The sequence below is a fragment of the Pholcus phalangioides genome, unplaced genomic scaffold (genome assembly GCF_987345545.1).
Source record: "Pholcus phalangioides strain wild (caught in Gottingen) unplaced genomic scaffold, Ppha-v1.0 ptg000004l_1, whole genome shotgun sequence".
NCBI classification, from domain to species: Eukaryota; Metazoa; Arthropoda; class Arachnida; order Araneae; family Pholcidae; genus Pholcus; species Pholcus phalangioides.
In genome coordinates this window covers 13,014,741-13,033,515 of record NW_028301597.1, presented here as the reverse complement: position 1 = coordinate 13,033,515, position 18,775 = coordinate 13,014,741, and the positions used below count along the sequence as shown (strand labels likewise).

General features: G+C 35.5%; 1 protein-coding gene across 4 annotated transcripts in view; it reads left to right on the top strand.

Annotated features, from left to right (window-relative positions):
- The window catches only part of LOC149086558 (glutamine--fructose-6-phosphate aminotransferase [isomerizing] 2-like), a 222,453-nt gene that overhangs the window by 80,573 nt on the left and 123,105 nt on the right, over positions 1 to 18,775 (top strand). For all 4 annotated transcript variants that reach the window (XM_089256034.1, XM_089256032.1, XM_089256033.1 and 1 more), the window contains exons 5-6: positions 8,492 to 8,550; positions 15,629 to 15,757. In XM_089256034.1, coding sequence (XP_089112160.1) covers positions 8,492 to 8,550; positions 15,629 to 15,757 — 188 coding nt within the window. The remainder of the gene's footprint in view (positions 1 to 8,491; positions 8,551 to 15,628; positions 15,758 to 18,775) is intronic.

The following is an 18,775-nucleotide window of genomic DNA, read 5'->3' as shown; positions in this document are numbered from 1 at the left end:
CACGTGCTTGTAGTTGGCTGACCTGCCACCATCTCCAAAAGCTCGTCTTCCACACCTGCTGTCCTGGCAGTCCTTGTACAACCTGCATCAGACTGGGAAGCAAAAGGATCCTGTTTCACAGGGCTGCTGATGCAGGCACGTAAATTTTTTCGGATCGCCGGGACAATGCTCGCAGTACATTCGTGCTGCCTCTGTGGTACTTCCGTTTACAGCTCCGTAAATGAAATGCATGTCTGCTTTTTTAGTATTATTAAAGTGCACCATTATCCCGTACGTTACAACTGTTAGAACTGTTGCATACTGGAATAACTTCACGGGCTGGCGTCCGTGCTTTTTATTCACTGACGCAGATTTGTATACGGTTTCTTCTACACCAGGTTACATTTGCATGCATGGTGTTCTTTTCTCTTCTCCCGATAAATTTCAACATGAATGCTGTTTTAACGTTTGCGGAGCAGCCATTTCAAAATGTGCTATCGTGTTCAGTGCCGTCTTAAGAGCATCAGGGGCCCCCGGGCCAAGTGGTTTTTCCGAGATCCTACCTTGTAAATTCTAGAGAATTTCAACCGGATCTCATTTTTGTGAGGCCCCTCTTCCCCTGAGGCCCCCGGGCCGTGCCCGGGTGGGCCCATGCGTTAAGACGACACTGATCGTGTTTCATGTTAGACCATGCATTCTTTGATGACCATTGTTTGTATTGGTGTGTACTGTCACCTCTTAAAATTTTTGGAAGTAATTTTTCAGAAATCATTTTTTTTCCATTTCTTTTCACATTTAGTAGAAGAAACCTATTTCTTCCTGCGGTTTTTTCCCAACTCGGAAGGAGCTTCCTGATTTTGGCAGCGACATACCTGATGAACTTGATACATGTGTCAAAATGCTTTTAAGCACCTTTCCAAGGTCTTTTTTCTTCTGAGAGTGAAGAGAAAGTTTCCTCTTTCTCTCTCGTCTTTTGCATTCATTCTAAGCTGGGAAATTTTACAGCATACAACTGCTAAAAACTCTCGTTTTTCAATGTTGCTCTGCAGTGAGGAAAATGAGGATTTTTATATTTTCTGATATTTTGTAATTATTTGTAATTTGTTTTCTAATGATCTTTAAAATAAGATAAAAATTTTCATTTTGCAATAGTACGGAAGAGATCAGTGTCATTTAATAACTGAATAATGCTTAATTGTTTTGTTACTTGAAAAAAGTTTAAAATAATTTTGTCAATTACATTGAAATTAGGTGAATGGATTTTAAATTTTCAATGAAATTTCTCCAGGTCTGATGAAAAGCTTCAGCTAGATATGTGGTCTTGGTCAAAGGACCAATATAATTTTTCCAATTCATTTTACATGTGCATAGTTAAATTGTCATAGGCCTAATTCAAATTTATTAGAGGTGTTAAAATGTATTAGTGCAAATGATAAAAGGTTCCTCTTAGAAGAAGGATCAAACCTTTTTTAACCCTTGGTTTGGTTTTTTTTTTTAAAATAGAAATTAACTTTATATACCTGCTTATAACATTTCTCCAAAAACCGTCATAAAAAACATTGCAGGTGGAAAAACACTATACAAATACAACGCCACAACAGGCAAATTGCCCAATGAGGTGGCTGACTTAAGAACATCATGGATCCCCGAGCCATTTTTTGGAGGCCCTACCTACTACTGTTACACCACACATGCACCCCACCCACGAAATATGCATAAATTTTTTCTTGTTATCGAAAACAGTCTACACTTATTTCTATTACTTAACTTTTCAAAATGTCATGTTTTAATTTCTAAAATAATTTCATATTTTTTTCTTGACTTCCTATTCTCAAAAGCCTGATTTTACCATTCAGAAATTGAGGGATTTGTCTAGTAAAGGGACAGATACATCTAATCTTTTTTTTATAGTGCTTGTTCTGCTTCAGAAATAAAGCTTGGGTGTTGCCCAAGCAAAATTTTGTTACTGGCGCATTAATAGTAGGCTGGGATTAACTATAAAAGTTTGATAAAAGTCCTTTTATAAAACTTGAAAAATGCTACCAATAAGATCATTGGTTGCATTTGCTTGGATGTAATCTATAAGCTTTATTGGTTGTATTTTTCAAGTTTTATAAAAGGGATTTCATCCAACTTTTATAGTGTAATTCCCGCCCTTTAACAGCTTGAGTCCATTGTGGAAAAACACTTTTTTGAATTTTTTACATCAATTCATTCATTAGTTTCCAATAAAGCTTCAAACCAGCCAAAAAACTTTTTTTCCACTCTGTATATCCTTTTCAAACCCGAAGTTTCAAAAACAGTTAAGAAATAAAATCAGCAAATATTTTTTTTTAGTGTTTGTAGATTGTAATAGAAAATAAAATTTTTCTGTATTTGGGAAGCCAAGAAATTTTAGATACTCATGTGTATCTCAGGATTCAAATGAGTAGAAATGCTTAATATTTTTTAACTATGTTTAAATGTGTATATGAAAATGTATAGTTAAATGTATACTTATTGTTTACGCACAGCATTTTAGAGGGAATTTAAAACATGACATTAATAAATACAAATGCAACACCACAACAGGCAAAATGTCCAATGAGGTGGTTGAGAAAAAGATGGATGTCATATACAGTAAAACCTCGATAAGTCGTCACCTCAAGTTAACGAAAAATTGTGACGGCTTAAGCGGAGTGACGACTTAAGTGGAGTGCCGTCAGTTTCAATGTGCAATGTTGTGAAAATTGTATAAATTTAAAGTAATATGAAATTTATTAAAGTATGAATCAAAATAACAATATTAATAAAATTTATAGATCGCGAAAGAAAAAATAATAGCAATTTTTTACCTTTTTTATTTCTTATTACTTAAATTGTGGTAAAATGTACTGCACACTTTGATTTATACTAGTAATTTTTAATTTAGACTAACAGTTGCTCTGTTAGTCTAAAGCTATATATATAAGTAGCTTTTCTTCATAACAGAACTCTCTATTGCAAATCAATTTTACATATACATCAAATTTAATTTTAGTGTTTTAATTCTTCATCAGTAGTTCATGATACAACTAAAAAGTAATCTCGAACACTTTTGACTTTGTGGAGGGGCTCTGGGCAGGGAAAAGTAAACTGAAGACCTCGACTTGGGAAAGAATGTCTAAATATTCTCAATAAAGATATTTTGTTTAAATTTCAAGCCCTAAATTAGTAGAGCCCATGCTTTCTATGATTACTTATTATCCGTGTTCGCGCGTGTGTTGTGCTTTGACTTGATTAATTTGATTCTTCGATTTACATAATTTTTTATTTCCTTGCACTATGTGTAATCTTTGACGTATCGATAAATTTTTGTTTTGCTGGAGATGCCCTGGGGGCCGATGTGCTTACGTTGCTTCTTGCGCCTGGGTGTCTCGCGGTTTCTCCAGAAGAGCCCATGCAGAAATGAGATCTAGCTTGAACAGTCCCCAACGTTCCAAAAACCTTAGTCAGCAAATGAACTTCCCCAGCGTAACTTTTGTTACTTAAACTGTTCCGTTTGGTTATATAGGATTTTATGGTGACTTTTAAGCAAATGGCAATACTGTTAACAGCTTTTTTTTTAATGGGAGCCATAAAAATAGTCTGTTCCTCTTTCTCAAACTTTTTCATAGTGACGACTTAACCGAAATTATCGACTAGTAAACGAGGGTTTAATAACATTGTTGTCTATGAGAAGTGGAAGGGCCTGAAGAAAAATGACGACTTAACCGGAGTGACAACTTATTAGGGTGACGACTTAACGAGGCTTTACTGTATTTCAAAAATATAGCAACCCTGTTAAAAATGCAATTAACAAAATATTGTAAACTCAAACATTAACTCACAATAGGCATCAGGAATTAGCATGTATTAGTTTTATTACACAGTGCTAATTATCAAAAATGGAGCAATATATGTATACTATATATATTACATCAAATGGCACTTCTCTCAAAACAATTATTTTTCAAAACCCATAAATAGATTAGGCATTTTATGCCAATTACCTTGGTTCTTGATTTGCATCCTGGTAATCTGCATTTTAATACATTTTTATTGTCCACATATCTGGGAAAGTGATTCACTCCATCCAGGCAGGGCCGTAACTAGATGCTTGGTCACCCAGGGTAAGCACACATTTTGATGCCCTCTTATAATGTTGGAGAGGTTTCAGAATGAAATTTGCACTCCCTCAGGTTCTAGCGCCCGGGTCACAAAACCCATCTTGCTTCCCCTTAGTTGCAGCCCTGCATCCAGGCGAACATCTTTCATGAGTTGGGAACAACTTTTCACTGATTTTGCTCACGCTCTTCATTTTCAAAAGTATTTAAAACTGGAGATCTTTCTCTACGTGGAACTGTGTTTTCTTCATACTTGCAAAGTGATGAATAGCAAGATTGCCAAAGTGAGTGAAAACTCCAATAAGCTATTTGTTTTTAGCACACACCTGTGATATGCTAAGTATCTATCACAATGGTCTATTTCTTGCATTGATGTATTATAGGCTTTTATCTATCACAGGCTGAGGAATGTCAACTTTTTTTTTTTCAATAAGAGTTCCTTGGCTTTTTTTATTTATGCTGCTCTGAGCAACTGTCACTATCTGAACTACATCCGTTAGTCATCTTCCTCACTAAAAACTGCAGGCCAAATATTGGTCACTGTCATCAGAAACACCTGAAAGATCACTGTTACAGAATAGCTTCTATTTCACCAGGAGACTCAGAAAATCTAAATAAATAAAATACATCCATCTGATGATTTGAGTAACTAATCAAGTGCACAATGTATATGAATTTTTATTTAAAAAGGTATTGCAATAATATCGGAAAGTAAGATAAAAACTCATGCTGTAATTAAGTTAAAAAGTGAATAAGTATACTTAATTACTTTACTTAATTATATCATAATAAATCATTTGGTTTAATTGTTGTACATATATAATAATTACTTTTATTTTCATGTTGTGATTTTTTCAAAGTAATTGTGTCAAACACTGATTGTGTATAACCAATATCTGTGAAAATAATTACTAGTGAAAACCTTAATCAAAATGAATCAAATAGTGTATTTCTTAATGAAGGTAATGTGTATTTGTCCAACATAAGCCTTTTCCGTCATGCATGTGTCTTCGAAAACAATGTTCTCTCTCCAAATGGTAGAGAAATACAAAAATCTCTCGTAAGATACTTTGGTGTAATCACATTTAAATTTACCACTCGAGGCCGAAGGTACACATACGTAGACCTTCATACAATTCGATGTGCTGTTCAAAAATGACTTTAACAACTAGAAAAAATTATTTTCAGCATACCCCTACATTTTGTTATTGTAAATGATTTTAACAATTCTTGAAAATACTAGAAAACTTAATATTTTATATATATTTCGTCACTGCAATTTCTTCAATCGGCCATTTTATTTGCTTTTCTCAAGTAATGCAGGGATGGGATTGCTGCGCCAATTGTGCCAAGCTGCGCCATTAGCAATTTCTTGCTACATACTGCACCATAATGTTGATTTTCCGAGAAAATTTGGCGCTTCTGCGCCAATCGGGGTTCTCCGAAATTTCCCTCTTCAACTTTCGCTTTCGTTGACGTCATTTAAATCATGCTGTGATGTCAACCTCGGCGTTGCTACTGTAACCTATAGAAAACCTTTGTGTCTGTTCCGGTTTTTTTTGTAGAATTCATCAAGATAACTGGTTCTGCCAAGGTTTCCTGCATTTGGGTGTGAAAATAGTGCGTCCGTATTTCCGATTCCGAAAACTCGCGTCGCCTCCGATTGATTAAAAAATTGAATTTCGAGCTAAAAAAAGTTCGGGTTTTTTAGGACACACTATGTTTGCACCATCGAGCTGGAGGGAGTATGACATCAGTGGTCTTCACCTTGGCAGTGCTGAGATTTAAATTCCACAACATCATTCGTCGGAAGATTCGTCGGTGACTCGGTGAAAACACGCACAATCCCCCGTTATTTTCTTATGGCATAAATAGGAGTTTGAAACAATAAATGAAAGAAATAAATCCAGTATCGATGAGATAATTCCAAAATTAATGAAAGAAAATTTCTAGAATTAATGAAATAGATAATTTCAGTTCCAAAATAAATGAGTGATAATTACAGCATCAATGACAGATAATTCCGGAATTAATGAAAGATAATTTCAACATTGAGTGTGATAATTCCAAAAACATAAGTGATAATTCCAGAATTAATGAGAGAGAATTCAGCATTGATGAAAGAATTCTAGAATTAATGAAAGAAAAATTCTGGTTTTAATGAATGATAATTACAGCATTAAAATGAAAGAATTCTAATTTTAATGAAAGAAGAATTCTAATTTTAATGAAAGAAGAATTCTAATTTTAATGAAAGAGGAATTCTAATTTTAATGAAAGAGGAATTATAATTTTAATGAAAGAATTTTAGTTCCAAAATAAATGAAAGTTTTAATTCCAGCATTAATTAAACATTATGTAATTAATGAAAGGTAATTCCAGAATTAATTAGAGATAATTCAGCATTGATTCAGAAGTAAGGAGTCCAGATCAGACTCATCTCGACTGCATCAAATCCAGGAAGTCCTTTCAGATAAGTGTTTTGGTGGAAGCTTTGTTTCTAAAAGAAGCATCAGAACTTTTTGAATGGCTTTCTGACATTATTTGAAAAAGAATAGCCCCTCATACACATTTTGTATGATGAGCTAGGAGCTCTTGTTAGAAAAATTATGGCACGTTTCCTGAAATCTGAACATATTCAGAATGTTAGTCAAATTCTGAAGGTCAGCAATTCTATAGAAAGCAGTGAGAACTGGAGGAAAAATATGGTGGTTGGTGCTGAAATAGAATCCAATCTTGCTGAGTTGGGAATATTCTCAACAAAAAATTCCTATTAGGTGCTAGATCATCAAGCACTTGCTCAAAGTTTTACCTTTTGAGAACACCATGCTGGAAAAAATGAAGTATTTGCATCCCATTTTCCGACTGGAAAACTCTTCATTATCATGCATTAAGTAGATTGCTTCAAAGCTACCGCAAGTTTGTCCTTTGGATACCCCTGTTCTCTTGGATGAATGGATTTCTCTGCAGTGGGAAGATACTCATGTGAGTTATCAGTTATCAAAGGTTAGATAGGTATTGGGGATTTATATTTGATCTGAAAAACTTGGATGGAAGTGCAAAGTTCAAAATTTTGCTTGTGCTTGTCAGCCTTAATGTCTTGCCCACATGGAAATGCAGACTGCGAGAGGGGCTTGAGTGTAAACAAATATTTCCTGCAACATAGATCAAATCTTTCGGTTGAAAATATCAATGGCATTAGGAAAATAAAATCTTATGTACAGCATTCTCGAAATGCTAAAGATATTGATGTCGATGCCAATCTTCTGAAAGCTGTTCATAGCTCGCATCAGAAGTACCAAGACAGACTTCAGCAGCAAAAAAATTTTAAGAAAGTTCCACGACCAGATGAGAATCAAAGACTGAAAGCAGAAGAAAGGGAGTTGGAAATTCAGTTATCATCAAAAACTATGCCGAACACTGCAGAGAAAATGATAGAAGTGGGGATAAAGAGAAAAAACTTTGTAGATGTAGACATCGAAAGTGGGCAAGTTCGTCTGAAAACACAGAAAGAAAAAATGTATAGTGTTCTTGAGAAATTGGAGGAAAACAGAGTCATGAGTCAACAAAATGTCATGAGGTTTTTTTTTTAATGTATGCTTATTTGTTTGATTTGTAAACTTTTACTTTTTCTTCTTACGCCCAGCTTGGATTATGACTTATAATTTTTACGTCCCTATAAGTGGGAGCAAGTTTTATCAAACATACAACTGATTTTTGACGCCGGAACCCTATAACTGGTTAAAATGTTTAAAAATTGAATAATCTGATTATCTCGATTCAAAAAATTTTCATTTTTGACGAAGGTAATTATTCTGCGCACTGCTTCGAATTCACAGATTGCTTCTCCGAAACACTAAATTTACTGCTCCAAAACTGCTCTGAAAAGAGTCAACAGCAATCCCATCCCTGAGTAATGTCATTGAGCTGCATTCTACCTGAATCAATAAGAAGCTTGAACTTCCAGATATGTGCTAGAACGGTTGAAATTGGGTGTTATTTACAATATAATTAGAAATTATATCGTTTAAAGGCCCACATATGTGTACCTCTGGAACTAAGAGGATACCATGTTATGGAATATATAAATATTTATTGGTTTTTTAAGACAGCAAATCATATATATTAGCCATCTGTAATATTAAAATTTTTTTTTTTGACAAATCAGATTTTTAAGTTTTGCCGGTAAATGGGCTTAAATATATCATTCAACTGATAGTTTTATTTCTTTTTCATTGTCAGTTTTTGATTATTTTTGTTGAACAGAAAAGCTTCATCTCATGTAACAGGTGCAATACTTAGCACAATTTGACTAACAAATTTTTATTTTGGTTTCCGAATGTTTGTATTGAAATTGTTTTAATAGTTTTTTATTTTTCACTTTCTAGAATTTGTTGTTGTTCATAATGGCATAATTACAAATTACAAAGATGTCAAAAAATTTCTGGTAACTTTTTATATTATTCTTCCTCATCTTATAAGTGACCATTTTATATTTATTTAGTGAAACCTTGTTTGTCTCTTGTTTGTAAAACTTTTACATTAATACTTTGCTGAAATTGATTTGATTCTCATGTATTGGTTTTCAGTGATAAAATATCCTTATTTTATGTGAGGCCCGTTTACACGAGGCAAGTGCTTTAGTTGGTAACTTAATTTTTAGTTGCCAAGTACGATACAATGTATGCAGACGATAAGGGCCGTTTACACGGCTTTAGTTGGCAAGTGCACAAGTGATTTAGTTGGTAAGTGAGATAAGAACGGTTCTATTTTTTCCGGTTAAGTAGACCTATGCGCATGCGCTAGTGGGCGTGACCTGCCGCTCTGGAGGGGTCTTTTTGCTCTCACGGAGGGGTTTATTTTGATCTCGAACGTGAACCTGTTCATACTCAGTCGTCTCCTGAAGTTGCGCTAGAATTCCGCGGGAATATTGGATGATGAGATGGCTAGAGGACACAACCTTCAAGTTTGTTGAAAAATATCTTCGCCATGAATGTTTGTTGAACTATAGAAATGAAAATTACCTTAACACACAAGCTAAAAATTATTCTATGTTGGAAAAAGCTATGGAATATTCTGTCGACGTGATGTCAGGAGTGGAAAAAAATTGAAGATTCAAAAATATATATCGGGTGGGGAGGATTTATATATTAAAAACTGGACGGGGGTTTCTTATATTTCTCTCATCCAGAACGAATTTGCTGCCATCTGTTGTAAAAATACATGATCAAATATTTAACAAAAAGATATCATCTCTATAGATTAAATTAAAAAATGATTTCGAAAATTTGGAAATAATTTTTGTTTAATGAATTTTTTTTATTTAATTTTCAACCCTTAGAATTTCCTATGAATGCCAAGAATCTTCTCCCGTATTTTCGGCTTACATAATTCATAATTTATCTCCTTTTTAACTTCGATTAGAATATCATATAATCGATATTTACAACTTGGAGGAGAAATAGAGAAATCTTATATTTCTTCTCGATGACTTACATAAGTTTATAATATGTTGTGTATTTTCTTTTTTCCCCTGTGGTGTCATCTCTCGCCCCCTTATGCGCACCTCCTGATGCATGGGTGGCAGAGGCGAAAAAAGGGGACAAGCGAATTGTTTCCCTTGCGTGACCTACTTCTTGCTCAGTGTACTTTTTTCTCACTTGCGCGAGAGCAACATTCTTGCAGTTCAAAATTTTGAACACTTTGATCATATCTCCTCGACACCTGCGTTCATACAATGTGAACATATTCAAAAAATGAAGTCTCTCTTCCTAACATAGCTCTTCTGTGCACCCCTTCAACCAAGTCTATGTCCCTCTGTAGGTATGGTCTCCAAAACCTTACAGCATACATCTGCAAATTTGCTAGTAATCCCATTGATACCCTGATCAAGTTTATCGATAAAAAGTGAAAAAAGTATGGGGCCAAGGACACTTCCTTGAGGAACTCCTCTTGTGACGTCTGTCCAACCAGAGAATTCCCCGTTCACCATAACTCATTGTGACCTATCTCTTAACCACGATTCTATCCAATTTAGCAAGTTGCCTCCAATTCCAATCTCGTGTAAATGCTTCAAGAGTTTACCGTGTTGGACATGATCGAATGCCTTCTGGAAATCAAGGTAAACTACATCTACATATTTGCTCTTACCCAAAGCCTTAGTCACATGATCATAGAAGCAAAGGAGGTTAGTTACACATGACTTCCCCTTCCTGAACCCATGCTGATTATCCGACAATACATTATTCTCGTCTATCCTCTTCACAAACTGCCTTTTGATGATAATTTCCAAAATTTTCGAGAGGGAGCTCGCCAAACTTACTGGACGATAATTGGACACAGCTTCTCTACTACCCTTCTTAAATATCGGAACAACATTAGCAAGTTTCCAATCCCTTGGGACGATACCCTCAGCAACACTACTCCTGTATATTTGTGCGACTGGACCCAACAATTTATTAGCACATTCCCTGAGGACCCTGGGATAGATATCATCTGGTCCTGGTGCTTTGCTTGCACATACATTTCTTAGAAGATTTAGGACCTCCACGTCTTCTACTTGAATATCGTTGAGGGTTTTATTACCCCATGCAACATCCGTATATCGAATATCATTATCTCCATTAAAAACCGACGCGAAAAAGTCATTGAAAGCACTACACATGCCTACATTGCTCTCTACCTTAGAGCCTCCTATCGAGAGGGGGCCAACTGCCCCCTTACATCCATTATTGACATATTAAAAAAATGATTTTGGGTCAGAGCCGATGTTATCTGCCAATCTAGATTCAACTTCCTTTTTACTATCCCTTATCGCTTTCTTCAACAGTCTTCTTTTATCAGTAAACAATGATAGGTCACCTCCTCCACTCTTATACTCTCTGAATGCTCTTTTCTTTTCAAGATAAAGGTTCCGCACACGCTATCCGTGAACCATAGAGGGTGCGATGTACAAACACTCTTTTTTTGAACAAAGGGTATGACGTCGTGCAAAACAGAGGACAGCTTCGTATTAAATTCAACCCATTGATTTACCACCCCTACTGATTCCAACCAGTCTTTGAAAACTTCCGCTAACCTTCCTCTCAAAACATTAAAGTTAGTCCTCCGAAAACAAGGAACCAGTCTTTTGTTATCAACCTTACCCAAGGAAAAGTTAGTTAAATCTGACTATACAATGATCACTAGAAGAAAACTCTTCCCCTACCGAAACATGTTCAGCTAGATCCTCAGAACTAGTAAGAAGTAAATCCAAAATAGCAGTACCCCTAGTGGCTTCTGATACAAAAAATTTTCGAGCACCAACTTAAGAAAGTCTCTTTCATACTGATCTCTAGATGAAAGGTTCTCCCAATCAATACCTGGATAATTGAAATCCCCTAGTATGAGAACCCTCTTACGCTTACACATGTAGGAAATTTCATCGTGCAATTTGGCGATGTGGTTTTGATCCCTATTCGGTGGATTGCAACAAACCCCAACAATAAGCTTATGACGTCTTTTGTTCTCAAGCTCAACCCATATGGTTTCAATATCACTTCTCTGCACGTTACTCTCTCTAGCCTTCAAACAGGACTTCACGTATATCAACATATTATATTTCGATCCTACAGTGCATGATTTTTTTTTCTGACAGGTTACATTTATTTTTTTTAGTTATACCTTCATCTATGAATGAATTTTAAATGAAAAATGGGAATAATGAATGTCCCAAACACACACATGAAGTTGCCAGCTGGCAATAGGGAAAGAAATATATTGAAAATTTAAAGTAGATGTCAATCGGCAACAGTATGCACTCTAGGGTTAACAGCTTGCACATTGCATTTTCATTCAGTGTTATTTATATACAGTGTATGAATATACATTATATATCATATACACTGTATATGAACAGCCATAACTTTTTCCCCCATGTGGTGGCTATGTTTAGAGAAACTAAGGTTTCTTCTGATTATAGCCATCATGATCTAAGTTTGAATCATAGTGAAAGCATTATGTCTATAAGAATGAAGTTAATATTTTTGTATTTCTGTCACTGCTCGCAACAAGGTATGTGTTGTGGCCGCAATTTTTCCCAAACATGCAGTTATACCCTAGGTTCTGCCTCATAGCACCCAAGTGAAGCAATCGACGACAACTCAAATTTAATTGAATGAATATTTATTTGAGTTCTTGAGTTGCTGCACTTGTTAGACAAGGCGATAATACTCTGCATGAAAATTTATGATACTAGAAGTTTTCAACATTAACAGTATTACACATGATTTATCACTCTCAAATATATGTAAGAGAACTAAAAGTATGGATGCTCCAGACTTTTCACTTCCTTGATCTTTAAGTTCCACCCATTTCTAATCCTTGCGAACCCTTGTCATGAGAACACATTCAGCTTAGCATCTCTTCAACTACACTTCTCTCATCTCAATCCACTTCAAAAATCCCTGAACTTTTCCCTCTTCTAACTTGATATACCTCTTCCCAAAAAATTACTCCTGCCCTTCATTGATTCATTTCATTCTTTTCATCTACAACTAACCAATCCATTGAAATTGCTGCTTATCTAATAAAAGATCAATTAATTGGTTTCTTCTTGCCGCTACCTCTGACCATGACAATAACACCCAATTGCCTTTAGCAAACAGCATGCAGTATAGCACTCTGCAAAGGAAATTCATGTAACATAGATAAGGTTCCCACAGAAAAGGTAAAAGCGGCACAGAAACTAGAGATGGGACCAACCCACACTAGCAGGTGCCGAATCAAAAGGACACAATTCCAACAGCACAAAACATGGAATTGCATGTCCGTAACTTATGGCTACATTTATTTCCAAAATTAAACTCAACACTCTGAAGATAGGTCTTGTGAAACGTACTGATTCAGAGAAAGAATGGCAATTTTATTTTTAGTTGGCTTTCAATGAGTCCATAGTCCTTTCAGTTTTCCTTTGCTATTATGCCCTCATATTCTTCCAAGATATTTGACTGAAGCACCCTGTAATGGTGCAATTGATTACTATAATTTGATTAGACATGCAAATATGTGATAATAATGGACACACGATTACAGAGATACTATCGTAACAACAATGCGATGTGCACTGACTAAACGTTCAATAGCAGTAATAAGATACTATGGCATGGTAGTCCCATCTGTCCAACAATAAGGGAATCGTATACATAACACTTCTTTTTTTTTGAACTCCTGAATAAAACTCCATATAAGAATATCTCATTATTAATAAACGAATCTGAACCCATTCTGCACAAGAAAAACAGTTAAATACTTTACAATCAATTTAAAATTGGAAAGCTAAACCCCTGATTATATTTACAACTGTTTGAATAAACCAGGGAAAGCAGAGTGTAATTACATTTCAATGGGGCTCTGTTTCAAAGGAAAAGGGGGCTGTTCAAGTATTACGTCATCATTGATGGGGAGGGGGAAAGGGGGGTTTTGATTAGCTGACTTTTGATGACAAGGTGGGAGGGTTTGGATAATGCTTACGTCATCAACCACCCTTTATGAAAATACTAGCTGATACCCGGTGACGTTGCCCGCCCCGTAAAAAACTTATATATTCATAGCTTATTTCTTAATCAAAAAAATTTCTGCATCAAGTAAGAAAAAATTAATTTTATTTTTATATATTTTAATAAAAATCTTCAGGCAATTGCTTGTGGATACACAATATTTTTCTTTTTCCATCTGGTGTGCAGATGTACAAATTTTTGTTATTACCAACATGCGAAAAGGTGTCCGTGTGAAAAACAGCTCAAGTAAGTTGATACCTGCCACTGCTATCGACTGGCCTTGCGCTTTGTTGATTGTCATGGCAAAAGCTAAACGAATCGGGAACTGTAATCGCTTGAAAGTGAATGCCATTTCTTCAGTGATAATTTGGATACGTGGAATGAAGACTTTTTTTTCTTTGTCACATCCAGTTAGAATCGTTGCTTCAATGATGCAATTGTGCAATTTCTTCACGCAGAGTCTGCAATGGCACCAGAGTCTCGGTGTGTCCAAATTTCTTAAAAGCATTATAGGTGCTCTGACTTTGAGGGTCAAATTGTGTGGTGGCACACCCGGAATATCCAAAGGAGTTTAGAAATTCTGCAGGATACAGAACTAAATGTCTGTGACAGTGTCAACCGATTTGTAAGATGTGGAGTCTCCTGGAATAATTTTTAGGATTTTTTCATTGATCTTGTTCACACTGTCATTTTTCGGTGCCAGAATCGCTCTCAGAAAGCCACTCATGGTTTTGGTCATTTTGTTGAATGTTTGGGAAGACTTTGTCTGCAAGTTCTTGAACTGAGTTTAACAACTGGCAAAATCCATTTGGAAATGTAATCGGTCCAGTGCTTGGGTCTACTGGTTGGTCAACTGATATGAAAATGATAGCAGTGCCGAGTCATTTTGCAGTTGAACTCGCATGTTGGTGGATAATGATAATTTTTTAACTTCGTGTACCACAGTGTTGATGATTTGAGGCAAGCATTGAGTTCATCAGTTGGCGTTGAACATTTTTAGCGTAGTTGTCAGCATAGTTGTTGTTCTCTGTTGTTAGCGACGTCATACGTCCAGCTTGTGCAGCAAATATTATTCAAACGCCTTTTAAGAATTTTTCAAATTGAAACTATACCTATACGATGGGTAGTTGATGAGATAAAGGCAGCATTATCATTTACAGGACACCCTGTATATAGGCTAGCAGAAATACCCAGCGCTTCCCGGGTTTTCTTGAATTAATGGGAGGATTGGAAAAGTGAAAAACCGTTATAAAGGAATAAACTGTTATAATAACAGAATTAAAAGTGTGACAAACCATTGTAAAGACATATATACACGTCTGAAACGCATTGTTGAGAACCACGGTAACCAAAATAAACGTTCCGAAAGTAATTGTTGAGGCCCCAAAATCATTGTTGCCCGACAGTTTTTCGCCCATTTCGGGCATTTTCCCAGCTCTGACGACCTTTTAAAGTAGCCTACGGTTCAATCCCGGACCTGTTTGGTATATATGTAAAATCTGGCGACGATCTGTCTAAAACTGCAGATTTGTATAAAGAACATACTTTCACATTTATATATAAGATGAGTTTGGATTCAGAGGCAGGGCTGATGAAATTTTGCTGACAAGGAGGGGAGGGGGATCAGCGTTTTGCTGAATTTTGCTAACAAGAGGGGGGGGGGGTCGAAAATGGCTAAAAATTTGCTTACGTAATACTTGAACGGCCCCAAAGCAATACATTTCCTTATATTTAGTCTTATCTTTGTATTTCCACTAGATTTTATCTGTTGACTATTTAGAAATAACCTTAGTCACTTTTCCATGTCATGGTTACCTTAAAAGAAACATTATGAGAAGAAACAAGCAAATAACTGACATAGTGTAAATATGTTATGTTTACATTAGTGCTTGCACAGTGTACACAATGTAACAAAATGGCACTTTCAATTGTGCATTTTTTTGTATCAACAGCAGAAACTATTCTCATAATTTATTTTCAATTTCATAGATGAATAGAGGTGTTGAATTTGAATCTGAAACTGATACTGAAGTTATTGCAAAATTGATCAGACATCTCCATTATAATAATCAGCATCTATCATTCAGAGAACTTGTTGAGCAAGTCATTCAACAGCTGGTAAGAATTTCCACTTATATTGATGTCGTATCAAGTAGTTGGGATGTAGTAGCTTGGGTTATAAAGTGAATTTTCATTTGAAATTTTGAAATATTTTAAAATTTGATAAGACCATAAGCTTACTGTATTGCTCAGTACTAGCCAGCATGCTGTAAAACTCTAGGGACACCAGTTATTTGTGTGAATGAAATAGTCCAGTCCATTTCTGGCTTGCCGCGAGAAGTGAAATTTAATGAGGATCACAGAGAATACATTTAAAAGATCAATCTATGTTAAGTGCTAAGTGAATCGTAATAAATAATGGTTTTCACGGCAGCAAATCTGTTTTGTCAGGGAATTTGATAACAGAAAAAATTTCAGCACCTGCTCATCCACTTACTAAATACTGTATTTTGTAAGTTTTTCTGATGTTCAGAAATTGAAGAAATATGCTGAAATTTTATAATATAGCAACATGTTTTTCAGTGTTTCTTTTGTTGCTTTACTCATTCAAATTTTTCCCTGTGACCAAAGAAATACAGCTATATTTCAGTCTATTTACGTTTCCATTTAAATTATTTAATCTATAGAATAAATAAGCTCACACAGAATCCAACATTTTGAATACATCAAGATTTTCAGTATCATAAATGAACATAATGCTTCAGCCATCTGAATGTAGTTTCTAAAACAACTGATCCTGAAATGCAGAGAAAAGAGCAAGTGCAAATCATTCGATTCTTAACTGTTTGAAGACCAATATTCCATAAATGGAATATAATTTTTATCTGATATTTTTGTAAATAAAAACTAATTCAAACATTTCAGATTTTTTATCGTATATATAGATGAGTTCAAAGTATTTTTTGAAATAAATTTGGAAACGTCAGGTTAATATAAACTTTTTGACAAAATTTTGAAATTTGAAATTTTTTCGGGTATTTTTTTTGTTCTGATTACAATTTGCGATTTTGAAGTAAATTGAAAATTATTTTATTTGTTTCTACCACTTGATATATCAAAGTAAATCAATTATTTTTTTGTACTGTTACATGTGAACGAGCTACGCATGTTTAAAAATGCATGTTCCATAAATGGAACATTAGCCTTTCAGGAGAGAAGGATTCTATAGATATCTCTAATTTACATTGCGGCGGTTCGATTTTTCCTATTTAATCTCCAGGGTGGTGTCATCATTCTTAATGTAAATAGGGAGGGGCGTTAATTCTTGGTAATATGACAGAGGAATATGCTTTCTGGGGTGAATTGTTTATATTGTGTTTGTGTTTTCATTTTTTTTTAATTTCCTCATTTTGTTCTGTAATATTTTGTGTAAGGTTTTGTCTATATACATTTGATTATGTATAATAAAGTTTTCTCTGACACGGTCCCACCCCTTCACAGGGGCAATGGCTAAAACAGATAGAGCCTGAGCTGTGTTTGGCTTGGAAGAAAGACTAATCAAACCAAAGATTGACAATTATAGATAGTCTTGTTATGTTCAGCTGTATGTAACCTTGTCCAAAAGATATCTTGCACCAGAAGAAGCTGTAGGATGTTTAGAAAATTTTAAATATAACTATTAGGCATGGCCCCCACATGCTAGTGCTGGGCTTTCAGGCCAGGATTTTTCACGGGCCCCTCATTTCCCCCAAAAAATTTTGAGCATCCCTCTTTCCCCCAAGCTGAGATTATGGTTTATTTTAGAGTAAAAAACGAAACCTTTCAGGAAGGAAAAGTGCTGAGCGAGAGTGCTCCCCACAAAGTCCACAAAACCCCAAATGCTCATATATCTCCCCCCCCCCCCCCGCAGTTGTGGCCCTGGAAACAATTCAACTTTTCAGCCATAGATTTATTACAGTTAACTAGAGATACATTTTTGATAAATTTTATTTTGAGTATGTTTTCAGTATTGCTTACCATCTTTGGGTTAGAAGAAAAACCATGTTGAAAATTCTTTACATGGGAAAAAAATTAATCCTTTATGTATGTACTCCATGTACAACTAACTCGCTAAAAGATTTCGAACAATCCAATGACTGTAATTTTTGAATGTGAACGATAAATATTTTCCCGTCCAACTCAGAAGTTTTGTGGAGAGATGTGTTCTATATAAGATAGTACAGACCGATGTGGAATGTAGCTTCTTTTTTCAGAAGCAAGGAAAAGAAACCACTTCAGTTTTCAGATTGGGGAGGGGGTATTGTTATACAAAAGCTTGCAGCAAAGCTGTCGCTGTATCATGGTCCGCCTATGAGAGTGGGGTTGACAGAGCTCTAGGACTGGACCATTCTCATCATTTTTTGTTTTTCCACACTATGGATTCACTATAGAGCCCCCCCCCCCTATTCCAGGAGGGGGTTGTCATGTGCTTTATCAGCTCCAGGCATTTCACTGTGGACATGTGTTCATGGAAATTTTCATTTTATTCAGACGTAGCCTTCTATGCTTTGAAAAAGCAGGAGTCACATTATAGCCCTGAGGTCACACATCCAAAATGCTGGTGTCCTTGCTGGTATAGGGAAAATACTGTGGTTGTCAGTAGCCTTCGTTGAGCGATAATCACAATGTCTTTTCTTCATTCCTCAGAGAAGGACTCTGAGAGCGGTGCCTTGTAAATTGTTCTTTTCTTCGCTTTTTTTTTTTCTTTCTTGGTTACTTATACATGGGGATTGTTAAAAAACATTGCAATAAAAAGAATAGAAATACTTAGTTCAAGATATCTGCTGATACGCATACAAATTGATACGACTGATGTTAAAATGTCCTCTGTTTTCTCCTATGGGACATATCTGAAAGGAAAAAATAAAGGTCATCCCACTGGCCCCAGGGTTGCGGGCCATGCTAGGAGGATATGTTTAACTTGCAGATATGTCAATTACTTGCTAAGGAAAATGGGACCATCATGGATGAAGATGTTATTGGCAAATTATTGTTGAAAATGATCTAGTGAAAAGTTTCAACAGATGTACGTGGAATGCTATATATATTTTGCAACAAGGAGGATGAGGTATTAGAAACTACCTAAATGTATTCCTC